The sequence below is a fragment of the Callionymus lyra genome, chromosome 12 (assembly GCF_982586985.1).
Source record: "Callionymus lyra chromosome 12, fCalLyr1.hap1.1, whole genome shotgun sequence".
NCBI lineage: Eukaryota > Metazoa > Chordata > Actinopteri > Syngnathiformes > Callionymidae > Callionymus > Callionymus lyra.
The window spans coordinates 6,129,607-6,142,123 of NC_141829.1; the positions used below are offsets into that span (position 1 = coordinate 6,129,607).

The following is a 12,517-nucleotide window of genomic DNA, read 5'->3' on the forward strand; positions in this document are numbered from 1 at the left end:
TCACTGTTGACGAGTTCAACTAAGAAGTCGCTGAAGGATTACATTCTTGAGAACCTCGGTGCCCCCCCCCCCCCCCACACAATCACCCCCCCATCCCCATCCACTGCTGACCCCCCAAAAAACGCCGTCATCGAGGTGAAGAAGTTTGTTTGCGTGAAGCCGGAGACGAAAGATAGCGGTGATTTAAATTAGGGCTGCCAGGAAACTCCAAGCCTCTTAGACTGAGATAAATGCTACGATTAGGAAATGCTTTTAAACACAGACGAGGAGTGACGACGGTTTTCTACTCTTAACTGTAGCAGCGACACCTCGGGGGAACGTTTGAGTAAAGACGCTAAACTTCGACGGTTACTTAACACGTTTTTAAAAGAGTTTGAGAGGAACCGCAGAGGTGGAAAGACTTTTACGGTGAAGTACATTTACCAGGCTAAAAAATGAAGTCGATCATTTAATATTTACGTCAGAGTAATAGTTACTTTAATTCCTTATTTCAAAGTAAATTAAAATCTTCTTTAGCTCCAGTTTTATCGTTAAAATACAAAATTAGGGTTGTGTATGAGCAACAATCTGTCGTTATGATACAATATAAAGTCATACTGTAGTAACAAGTATATATGTGTAGTATTGTCCAGTACTTGACTCTGGTGTTGTGATAGTGTAGTAACTAGTATATATGTGTAGTATTGTCCAGTACTTGACTCTGGTGTTGTGATAGTGTAGTAACAAGTATATATGTGTAGTATTGTCCAGTACTTGACTCTGGTGTTGTGATAGTGTAGTAACAAGTATATATGTGTAGTATTGTCCAGTACTTGACTCTCGTGTTCTGATAGTGTAGTAGCAAGTATATATGTGTAGTATTGTCCAGTACTTGACTCTGGTGTTGTGATAGTGTAGTAACAAGTATATATGTGTAGTATTGTCCAGTACTTGACTCTGGTGTTGTAATAGTGTAGTAACAAGTAAATATGTGTAGTATTGTCCAGTACTTGACTCTGGTGTTGTGATAGTGTAGTAACAAGTATATATGTGTAGTATTGTCCAGTACTTGACTCTGGTGTTGTGATAGTGTAGTAACTAGTATATATGTGTAGTATTGTCCAGTACTTGACTCTGGTGTTGTGATAGTGTAGTAACAAGTATATATGTGTAGTATTGTCCAGTACTTGACTCTGGTGTTGTGATAGTGTAGTAACAAGTATATATGTGTAGTATTGTCCAGTACTTGACTCTCGTGTTCTGATAGTGTAGTAGCAAGTATATATGTGTAGTATTGTCCAGTACTTGACTCTGGTGTTGTGATAGTGTAGTAACAAGTATATATGTGTAGTATTGTCCAGTACTTGACTCTGGTGTTGTAATAGTGTAGTAACAAGTAAATATGTGTAGTATTGTCCAGTACTTGACTCTGGTGTTGTGATAGTGTAGTAACAAGTATATATGTGTAGTATTGTCCAGTACTTGACTCTGGTGTTGTGATAGTGTAGTAACAAGTATATATGTGTAGTATTGTCCAGTACTTGACTCTGGTGTTGTGATACTGTAGTAACAAGGATATATGTGTAGTATTGTCCAGTACTTGACTCTCGTGTTCTGATAGTGTAGTAGCAAGTATATATGTGTAGTATTGTCCAGTACTTGACTCTGGTGTTGTGATAGTGTAGTAACAAGTATATATGTGTAGTATTGTCCAGTACTTGACTCTGGTGTTGTGATAGTGTAGTAACAAGGATATATGTGTAGTATTGTCCAGTACTTGACTCTCGTGTTCTGATAGTGTAGTAGCAAGTATATATGTGTAGTATTGTCCAGTACTTGACTCTGGTGTTGTGATAGTGTAGTAACAAGTATATATGTGTAGTATTGTCCAGTACTTGACTCTGGTGTTGTGATAGTGTAGTAACAAGTAAATATGTGTAGTATTGTCCAGTACTTGACTCTGGTGTTGTGATAGTGTAGTAACAAGTATATATGTGTAGTATTGTCCAGTACTTTGCTCTGGTGTTGTAGTATTTACAGACCACATGACTCTTGACGAAGTCGTAACTGCTTTCATTTGTTTTCAAACCAAAATATGTCCAAACATCAGCTTTAAAAGCTGCTGGAGGAGTCACTGTATCCTCTCATCCTCAGTGCCATCTAGAGGCTAGAAGTGAAATTGCAAAACAAAAGTAAACAGCTTTAATTTTTATTATGTTAATTGTAAATAAAAAGTCAATTATTGTTGAATAACTTTGGTTCATTCAATTTGCAAAGAAATTGTGGAAAATAAATGAACTAAATGAAAATAAAACTTTAAGCAAGTCCTACCTAATAATAGCAGACATTCAAGTTTTTAACAAGTATTGAAGAGTATAAGTAAACATGTAAACGTGATACTTTCCACCTCTGCGGGGACACACACGGGTCACACACGAACCGACTGCAAACGTGTATCGAATAGATGATAAAATAGATGTTGATTAATTGTTGGACGACGGGAATAAAGATGAAGATTACGATCAAGAACATTCACTTTGTTTTAGTTAAAGTTAGAACAAGTGTGTTTCCTGGGATCTATTTTTAAGGTCTGGACCTTCTACACTTCTTTGACTCACTTTATATTCTTGTGTTTAGGAGGAAAGATAAGAGGATTCGATCTGGACATGTAAACAAAAAAAGAGTGCAAAATAAGGTCAACTGTGAGGCTAACAATCACCAAAAGAAAAAGCTGTATAAAATCTGCTAACGTGCAGCCCTAATGTAAACCACATTAACGCTGAAAATGCGAACTGAACGAGGGAAACCTTTGCGAACCCTCTGCCCTCAGTGTATCTGTACATTCATGAAGTGCACTCACTCCATCTGCACTGCGACTTCAACTCTTCCCACTCCTTCACAATATACGAAATAAAACAAAAAAACCCTGATTTTTTTTTTTTTAACCATTAAAAAAAACTCATAATAACATCTCTGTATTCCGTAAAATAAACTGACTGCATTATTGTAAACAAAGAACTCTTATGATAATATGAATACAACATTATTAACTCCTGCACATGAGAGAGAAAAAACATACTAAAAAAGTTCAACACATAGGCCTACGTTTTGCTTGTCCTGTCTAGCTGTGTAAGGCTGGTCCAGTCCGTGGGCGTGTCTGGCAGCTGGTCAGAGGTAGAAGCCGGTGGTCGGCGGGTCGGGGAGACTCGACAGGGTCTCGGGGCAGGGCATCTGAACACTCGGAGGTGCCGGTCCGATTCCATTAGGCAGAGTGCAGCCGGGGTACGTACTGGCGAGAAGGCAGCCGTTCTCCGTCTGTGCAGGTCAGAACATCGTTAGAACCATTAGGGTAAGTTAAGGTAAGGTAAAACTTTATTGATCCCTCAGGAGGTCTCCTTCGGGAAATTGTTTTTTACCAATAGCCAGCAATTTTTCATAAACAATAAAAAATAATACATAAAAAATAAAATAAGAAGAAGAACATAAAGAGGAAGAACAAGATGACACAATCTAAGTCTAAAGATAAAGATAAAGAACATAGGTCAAAGAAAAACAACAAAGACAAAGGATACAAAGACTAACATAGAACAGAACATCCAGATACTCTCACTCCACTCCTGCCCCCGAACTCAGAATTATACAACTTAATAGCCCGAGGGATGAATGAGTCCCTGAGTCTATTAGTGTTGCACCTGGGTAGGAGCATTCGTGCACTCATTCTGCTTCTCTGCTCACTGATGACAGTGTTCAGAGGATGACTGTCATCATCCATGATGGACAGTAGTTTGTTCAATGATCTCCTCTCAGCAACTGTCACCAGTGAGTCCAGCTTCATTCCAACCACAGAACCAGCCCTCCTGATCAACCTGTCCAACCTGTTGACACTCCTCCTGGACACATTTCCACCCCAACACACCACAGCATAGAACAGGACACTGGCCACCACAGACTGGTAGAACATGCAGAGGAGCTTCTTGCAGATGTTAAATGATCGAAGCCTCCTCAGAAAGTACAGTCTACTCTGAACCTTCTTATATACATGGTCTGTATTGCAGGACCAGTCCAGTTTACTGTCCATCCACACAATAGGAGATTATTATGGTAGGTTTTAACCCCTCTGTATTGAATGTTACCCAAAACAACGCCTAAAAAAATATATGCAGCGTCGACGTTATTAAACGCAAAATTTGTCTTGAGATGTGTCCGTAAAAGTTAGCTTGATTTTCTGTAATTATCAGAAAAGCGCTATATAAAAATTACTTACTTACTTTGTATCACCTTTGATTTGAGGTATACTTTCGTCAAATGTCAGAACGTTACGAGGCTAAATATGCTAAGCGAGTTCCAATGTAAGTAAGTAAGAAATTTATACTTATAAAGCGCTTTTCCAAACCAGGGTAACAAAGCGCTTAAACAATCAAAACAATACTCAATAAAATATATACTTAAAAGGTCAAGATAACGCCGAGAACAACACAGGAGTTCCAGAAAATCAAGGAAAAGTCTGCACGAATAAAAATGTCTTCAGATGTTTCTTGAAGGAGTCAGTAGAGTCAGTAGACAGAGTAATATAAGTTATATAATAGTTTTTACTTTAGAATACCTGCTCCAAGCGAGCCAAGCTACTAAAGAGGTAACGTTGACTGACTGCCAGCCATTGTTTGGTTGGAAAGTGAAGTCAGTAGAGAGTCAGCAGTGCAACGACCAACATAAGAAATAAAAACAATGCGAGAAGGAAAGTATTACAGTAAGTACACCGTTCGCTCCGAGCCATTGTGATGAGCAAGCAGTTAGCAGTAGGTTGAAACACAACCAAGAAGTGTCAAGCCGAAAATCCAGTTGGGATGGAAATGTGTAGTGGAAAAGCGTCATTACTGGTCTAGAGCTGCAGTTCAAGCAATTCATTCATTCATTTTCTACCGCTTTATCCCTTATGGGGGTCGCGGGGAGACTGGAGCCTATCCCAGTATCATAGGGCGAGAGGCAGGGGACACCCTGGACAGGATGCCAGTCTGTCACAGGGCACACAAAGACAGACAACCACACTCGCTCTTATACCTATGGACAATTTCCCAAAGTTCTCAATCAACCTCTGTATGTTTTTGGACTGTGGGAGGAAACCGGAGTTCCCGGAGTAAACCCACGCAACATGGGAGAACATACAAACTCCACACAGAAAGGTTGTCTCGGCCTGGAATCTAACCAGAAACCTTCTTGCTATGAGGCGACCACAGATGATGCTAATACTCTGACAAATGACAAAGCAATAGCAACGTAGTTTCGCTAAAACTCACCTTATTGTTACTTGGATCGTGAGAGATCTCCGAGGTCACCAAACCAAACTGGTCAAGTTGCAGACATGGTTTGCCGACACCCAGGATTTCCTCCAGGGAGTTGTTGGGTGTAGGGCATTGTGACAGACTGTTGATAACCTGAGCCAGTGGAACGGCAATTTGTTGGTGCTGCTTGTGATTCATCCCGGGAAACGACGACACCGTTGACTCGGGCCGGTGCTGCTGTATGCTGTTTCCAAATAGACCATTCCCGCTGATCGCATAATCCACATTGTCAATTTCAGGCATGCTGTAATCCATGCACAGATCGAGCGAGGTGTTCGTGAGGGTTTTTTGGCCGTTGTCCAGTCGAGGAGCCAGCCCGTTGCTGTAGCCAAAGTCCTGCCATGGAGCCTTAAGGGCTGGGTTTTCGGCGCTGTTGACACCACAGAGTCCGTTAAGGTTGGGTGCCTTCTGCTTGGCGTGGCACATCTGTGAGAGGTGGTTCTGGACGACTGGCTGCTGCTGAAGGTGGCCATGCTGCTGACGGTGAAGCTGCTCGTCCAACTCTGAGGACTTACCGTTGAAGAGCGCTTGTTGTGAGTTCATATGATCTAACTGTATCCCTGTATTTAACAAAATGTCCTGAGCGTCCCACTGCCTCGTGGTGGCCGGTGGAGCATGCCCCAAAAGTTCTCCGTTTACCACGGTGTTGGACAAAGTTTCTCTCTGCGGGCTCCAGGTGCGAGCGACTTTAGACGATCGCATGTTCAGGTGCTTTTGCATTTGCTGAGACAGCTGTATGATGGGAGCCTGCTCCATCAACGGAGGCTTGCGTTGAGTGTACTGCATCTGTACATGCGAGTCCAGGGTGAGATTACTCTCCGGTACCAATGATGATGTGACGGTCACTGAGGGTTTAGCAGCACTCCCCGGTACTGTGGATTCAACTTTAGCCTCGAGGGTGTCATAAATATATGAGAGGATTTCGTCGTTTGTTAGCAGGTCATCTAAAGTGGGGACGTGATCAGGGTCGATTTCCACCCTGATCATCCGTTCGTCCAGCAGCAGCAACTCCAGATCCTCAGCGCTCAGTCCCAGTCCTTCCAGAGCACCAAACAGCTCTCCGTTCGAACAGCCAGCTTCTCCGGAATCCACGACCCCCTGATTCTCCAGAGAGAGAGAATCCAGAGTCGCCAGCAGTGGGTCAAAACTGGTGCTGGGCTCTGGTATTCTCTGACCCACAACGCCATTTGTTGGCGTTTCCCAAATTCGGTTCAAGGGTTTGGAGTCACAGAAATCCATTTGGTCCCCAAAGAAACTGCTGTGAAAGGACATTTTAGGCTCCACGGCAGGCTGGCAAACATACACAGACTCATCTTGACTCATCAGGGCCCCTAAAAGCGATCCAGGGTCCAGTCCGTCCCTGGCTAGCCGGTCAGTCCGGCTCTTCTTGGACTTGCTGTTGTTCTTCTCGTGACATCCGTCTCTGAATGCTGCGATCGGATGGTTGGACTGGTACAGCAGAGCTTCGCCCGTGGCGTAGGTGAAGGGTAGATGCATGGAGCGCTTGCGCAAGTGTTCGCCTCCTTCTTCATCCCTGCACAGACGCAAAATGTCAGAATATTGGTGCCATTGTCATCTCATAGCTGTCAATGTCAAATAGATATACTCGGCCCAAATGCTTTCCAAGCGAGTGCATGTCAAAGCATGATGAAACTGAAAAGACTCACAAAAGAGGCCTCTGGGTGGCGATAATGTAGTCTGGTTTGCCGTTTTTGTAAACCAGGCGGGCGTTGGATTGGACCCATTTCCATTGATTCTCCTTGGTGAGGAGGCGGAACACGGTTAAGCCACTTTCACCGGTCTTCATCACTGCAAGGGATAACAAGTATAGATGTTAAAACCTAAACATTTGTCTTGTGTTCACTTAGGTATTTGCTCGCATCTTTTGGAAAAATGAATCAAATGAAAATTCAAAACTAATGTACTTTTACTTTTAGTATTACAAGGATTATGTCCTTAAATAACCTTTATCTGTGCAATCTTTATGTGCAAAAATATAATAACTTTTATATGTAATACGGTTGCAAAAATGCTAACAGGCTTGACTGCAACATAAAGAACAACATTGAAATTTTCCAACTGTGGGACGAATATAAGAACATCTTATCTTATCTTAATTAATCACAGCAGCTAAAAGGAAAAACGCATATAATTATACAAACATATTAATTAATAATAATAAATAAAATAAAATCCAATAATAAATAAAATAATTAAAAAAGTCATTATTGTCAACAATACAACAAAAATGATAGGATACTGATATTTAATTAAAAATAATAAACACAATAATAAATAACGTTACATTTAAAAAAAAAGAAAAAAGGTTATTGACAAATAAATAAAAATACGTACACACACAGAGTGGGGGGTGACACATATTACAAATAATAACCAAACAATAATAATAATATATAAAAAAAAGGTAAATTACAACAATAATAACTAAAGCAATGAAAAATAAAAAGACATAAACATTAGTACACACACAGAGTGGGGGGTGACACATATTAAAATAATAACAAAACAATAATAATAATATATAAAAAAAAAGTAAATTACAATAATAATAACTAAAGCAATGAAAAATAAAAAGACATAAACATTAGTACACACACAGAGTGGGGGGTGACACATATTAAAATAATAACAAAACAATAATAATAAAATAATAAGTATTAATGTAATAAATAATAATAATAATAAGTTAATTAGGCACAATAAAAAATTAAGTAATGACAAATAAAAATAAACAAACATAAGTATAAGCACATAGTGAGGGTGTTACAACACTAGTTAAAAACGTATTATAATTAATTTAATAAAATTAATTTAAAAAATATATATAAAATGATATTTAGACGATTAGATGAACATAAGTATTCTAAACAATAGAATACTTTTAGGGGGGAAAAGCCATAAAAAAAGCCACAGGAAACATTTAGGTAGTATTAGTATTAAAGTGACAATAGTACAAAGTGCAACTGAAATTCTGTTCAATCCTCCTGGCGCAAGAAAAAACTGACTTTTGTTGTGTTTATTCCTCGCTTTAACTTCCTGATAACTTCAAAGTGCATGTTTAAATAAAAGTGTACATGAATCAAAGTTTCAAAGTACATAAAAAGTCTAGAAATAAATAGGCACAAATTGAAACAAGTTGAAACTGGGTTGGAAACAAAAGGTTGCAGTTTTTATGGCTTCAAAATAAAAGCAATCTATAATCTATATAATGTTGTTGTTGTTAATCTTGTTACGAAACTCGATATAAAGATAAACACTACGATACAAAGCCCTTGAAATCGTCTCTCATATTTATTTTATTATAAAGCATTTCAGTGACTGGATTAATTTTTCAGCTGGAAACAGATCACGGCATAAAAACCTGCTCGTGAAAAAGTTTATAACGAAATACCGACATTTAATAAAGTTATAATTTTGAGTTGCCATCAGGACTCAGCTTGATGAGTATCGAAAAATAATCTACAGCGTGTTCAGGGCCGACAGCGATGCTCGTATGGCTGTGATTCTTGTTGCTTATGCAGTGGATTTGTCAGCAGCATCGCCTTCTCTGGCAGCTCTGCAGCTTTGCTCAAATCTGCTCCGTAATCCATCAGGATTACTTGTAAAAGCTGTCTGAACTCTCTGACCAGGTTTGAGTCGGCAAACGTAACTTTACCCTCGAGCAAGACGCTTTGAATCCAACAACCTTCAGGCTGAACTAGTGTTGCTTTGGAAGCAGATACAGAGTTGATCGTCACTGAAAATACTCGTTACAGTCACCAGGAAGTATTTAAGTGTCATGGGATTTAGTAATACTTTTGTTTGACTATAAATGTGTCATTAAAGGAAGAAGCTTAACGTTTAACTATTGTGTGTATGTGTGTGTGTGTTGTTGTGATGTGTGACTCTATTGTATCATCAGTGTGTGTGAGTTGTTGTGATGTGTGACTCTATTGTATCATCAGTGTGTGTGTTGTTGTGATGTGTGACTCTATTGTATCATCAGTGTGTGTGTTGTTGTTGTTGCGATGTGTGACTCTATTGTATCATCAGTGTGTGTGTGTGATGTTGTGATGTGTGACTCTATTGTATCATCAGTGTGTTGTTGTGATCTGTGACTGTATTGTATCATCACTGTGTGTGTGTGTGTTGTTGTGATGTGTGACTCTATTGTATCATCAATGTGTGTGTGTTGTGATGTGTGACTCTATTGTATCATCAGTGTGTGTGTGTTGTTGTGATGTGTGACTCTATTGTATCATCAGTGTGTGTGTGTTGTTGTGATGTGTGACTCTATTGTATCATCAGTGTGTGTGTGTTGTTGTGATGTGTGACTCTATTGTATCATCAGTGTGTGTGTGTTGTTGTGATGTGTGACTCTATTGTATCATCAGTGTGTGTGTTGTTGTTGTGATATGTGACTCTATTGTATCATCAGTGTGTATGTGTGTGATGTTGTGATGTGTGACACTATTGTATCATCAGTGTGTGTGTGTTGTTGTGATGTGTGACTCTATTGTATCATCAGTGTGTGTGTGTTGTTGTGATGTGTGACTCTATTGTATCATCAGTGTGTGTGTGTTGTTGTGATGTGTGACTCTATTGTATCATCAGTGTGTGTGTGTTGTTGTTGTGATGTGTGACTCTATTGTATCATCAGTGTGTATGTGTGTGATGTTGTGATGTGTGACTCTATTGTATCATCAGTGTGTGTGTGTTGTTGTGATGTGTGACTCTATTGTATCATCAGTGTGTGTGTGTTGTTGTGATGTGTGACTCTATTGTATCATCAGTGTGTGTGTTGTTGTTGTGATGTGTGACTATATTGTATCATCAGTGTGTATGTGTGTGATGTTGTGATGTGTGACACTATTGTATCATCAGTGTGTGTGTGTTGTTGTGATGTGTGACTCTATTTTATCATCAGTGTGTGTGTGTTGTTGTGATGCGTGACTCTATTGTATCATCAGTGTGTGTGTGTTGTTGTGATGTGTGACTCTATTGTATCATCACTGTGTGTGTGTGTTGTTGTTATCTGTGACTGTATTGTATCATCAATGTGTGTGTGTTGTGATGTGTGACTCTATTGTATCATCAGTGTGTGTTAGTTGTTGTGATGTGTGACTCTATTGTATCATCAGTACATGTGTGTTGTTGTGATGTGTGACTCTATTGTATCATCAGTGTGTGTGTGTGTGATGTTGTGATGTGTGACACTATTGTATCATCAGTGCGTGTGTTGTTGTTGTGATGTGTGACTCTATTGTATCATCAGTGTGTGTGTGTGATGTTGTGATGTGTGACACTATTGTATCATCAGTGTGTGTGTGTTGTTGTGATGTGTGACTCTATTGTATCATCAGTGTGTGTGTGTTGTTGTGATGCGTGACTCTATTGTATCATCAGTGTGTGTGTGTTGTTGTGATGTGTGACTCTATTGTATCATCACTGTGTGTGTGTGTTGTTGTTATCTGTGACTGCATTGTATCATCAATGTGTGTGTGTTGTTGTGATGTGTAACTCTATTGTATCATCAGTGTGTGTTAGTTGTTGTGATGTGTGACTCTATTGTATCATCAGTACATGTGTGTTGTTGTGATGTGTGACTCTATTGTATCATCAGTGTGTGTTTGTTTGTAAAAAACTCTTTTGATTTAAATATTGACATTAGAAAATGGTCTTAAGCTCCGCCCACTGAAAACACTTTGTTCTTCTGAAGATGAAATCTTGTTGACCATAACCACACCCACTCTGCTGTGATTGGTCAAGCATGGAGGTTTGTCTAAGAGTATCATCAATCCCGGAACTCTCCGCCTCCGAGGGACTTGTTCTATAAACAAAGCGGGCCATGATTACAGCTGGAGGAGTGAAGCCATTGTTACGTTAATAGACTCTCGTAACCTCTCGTTCGCCCAGATTTCAGAGCAACTTTATAAAGTAATAAGTTCAAAACATGGTCATGATGAGGAACTTACTGCAGAGAGACTTCGACTTTTTCATACATTAATCCGTTCCTTGTTCAACTTGTAGACAAAAATGTTTGTTCATTTTAATGTAGTGATTGGAGCTCAGTTGTCTTCATCTTCATCTTCATCCAAAAAGACCCTTAAAAACCTCCAAATACCTCCATACTGCTCGTCTGTAACGTCTCTCTTGCATTGAAGCCTCGACATGAACATTTTCAGAACTGAAAGAAATCTATATTTTAAGGTTGTTTTTAGCAGAAGATTCCAGGCTATCAGCATAAATGTGTCTTAATACTTGGACCTAAACCTGAGAGACTGGTTATTGATTTTTTTTCACTACAAATAAGCTTTAAATATAGAACAGTTCTTCTCGTGTTTAGCTTCAATCCAAGAGGGACGTTACAAAACAGCAGTAAGGAAGTATTTGAATGTTTTTAAGTGTCTTTTTGGACGAAGATGCTCAGGTCGCTACATTAAAATGAACAAACATTTTTTTCTATAATTCTCAAAAGAACAGATTACTCTGAAAATAATCTAACATTAGTCGACACGAGAGTATAAAATGATTGAAATTTTCATTTTAGGGTGAACTATCCCTTTAAATCCACCTGGTCTGTTGTCTTTTCTTGCCAGACACTGCAGTAATTGCAGCTTTACGGTCCTGCGTTCGCTCATTATGTGATTAAGCTCTGATCTGATTTGGACGTCAGGACGGATTTATCCAGATTCCTTCTCCATATCCAGACTTTATTAGGATTATTATTTCTTATTTTTTCTGAAGTCGGAAACTCACTCCTGACGTGGTTCTCGGCGCAGTACAACATGTCGGCGGCGTGGATGAACTGGTAGCCGGATCCTCGCACCCGGAGTTCCGCCTCCGTATATCCCAGGACGATCTTCCCCCTTGAACGGAAGGACAGTTCAGAACCTCAACTCGTTTTAATGTGTTGCGGTTGTCTGTCGAGCCTTACTTGGCGTCGCAGGCCAGCGGAGTGAAGTCCAGCTTGTGTTTGGTCCTGAAGATCATGTTCTTGCTCCGGATCTCCAGGATGGACGGAGGCTGGAGCGGAGTCGCGATGGCGAACAGGGAGAGCTGCGGAGGTGTCGTGACACCGTTGTCCTGACGCTGGTTCTGTCCATGCAGGAACTTCAAGCGTCCTTGGAAGTTCAACGCCTAGTTAGAACAAGAACATTCAGATGTTAGTGAGGTGACCTTATCATTGATTCAGTCAG

The 12,517-nt window shown here is 39.8% G+C and overlaps 1 protein-coding gene across 1 annotated transcript in view; it reads right to left on the reverse strand.

Annotated features, from left to right (window-relative positions):
* Positions 1-2,421: 2,421 nt before the first annotated feature.
* The window catches only part of LOC148068081 (aryl hydrocarbon receptor-like), a 51,783-nt gene continuing 41,687 nt past the window's right edge, over positions 2,422-12,517 (reverse strand). The window contains exons 7-11 of the mRNA XM_087804488.1: positions 12,256-12,458; positions 12,078-12,187; positions 6,986-7,127; positions 5,274-6,852; positions 2,422-3,294 (exon numbers count right to left, since the gene is read on the reverse strand). Of these exons, the coding sequence (XP_087660614.1) occupies positions 3,148-3,294; positions 5,274-6,852; positions 6,986-7,127; positions 12,078-12,187; positions 12,256-12,458 (2,181 nt within the window). The 3' untranslated portion in view covers positions 2,422-3,147. The remainder of the gene's footprint in view (positions 3,295-5,273; positions 6,853-6,985; positions 7,128-12,077; positions 12,188-12,255; positions 12,459-12,517) is intronic.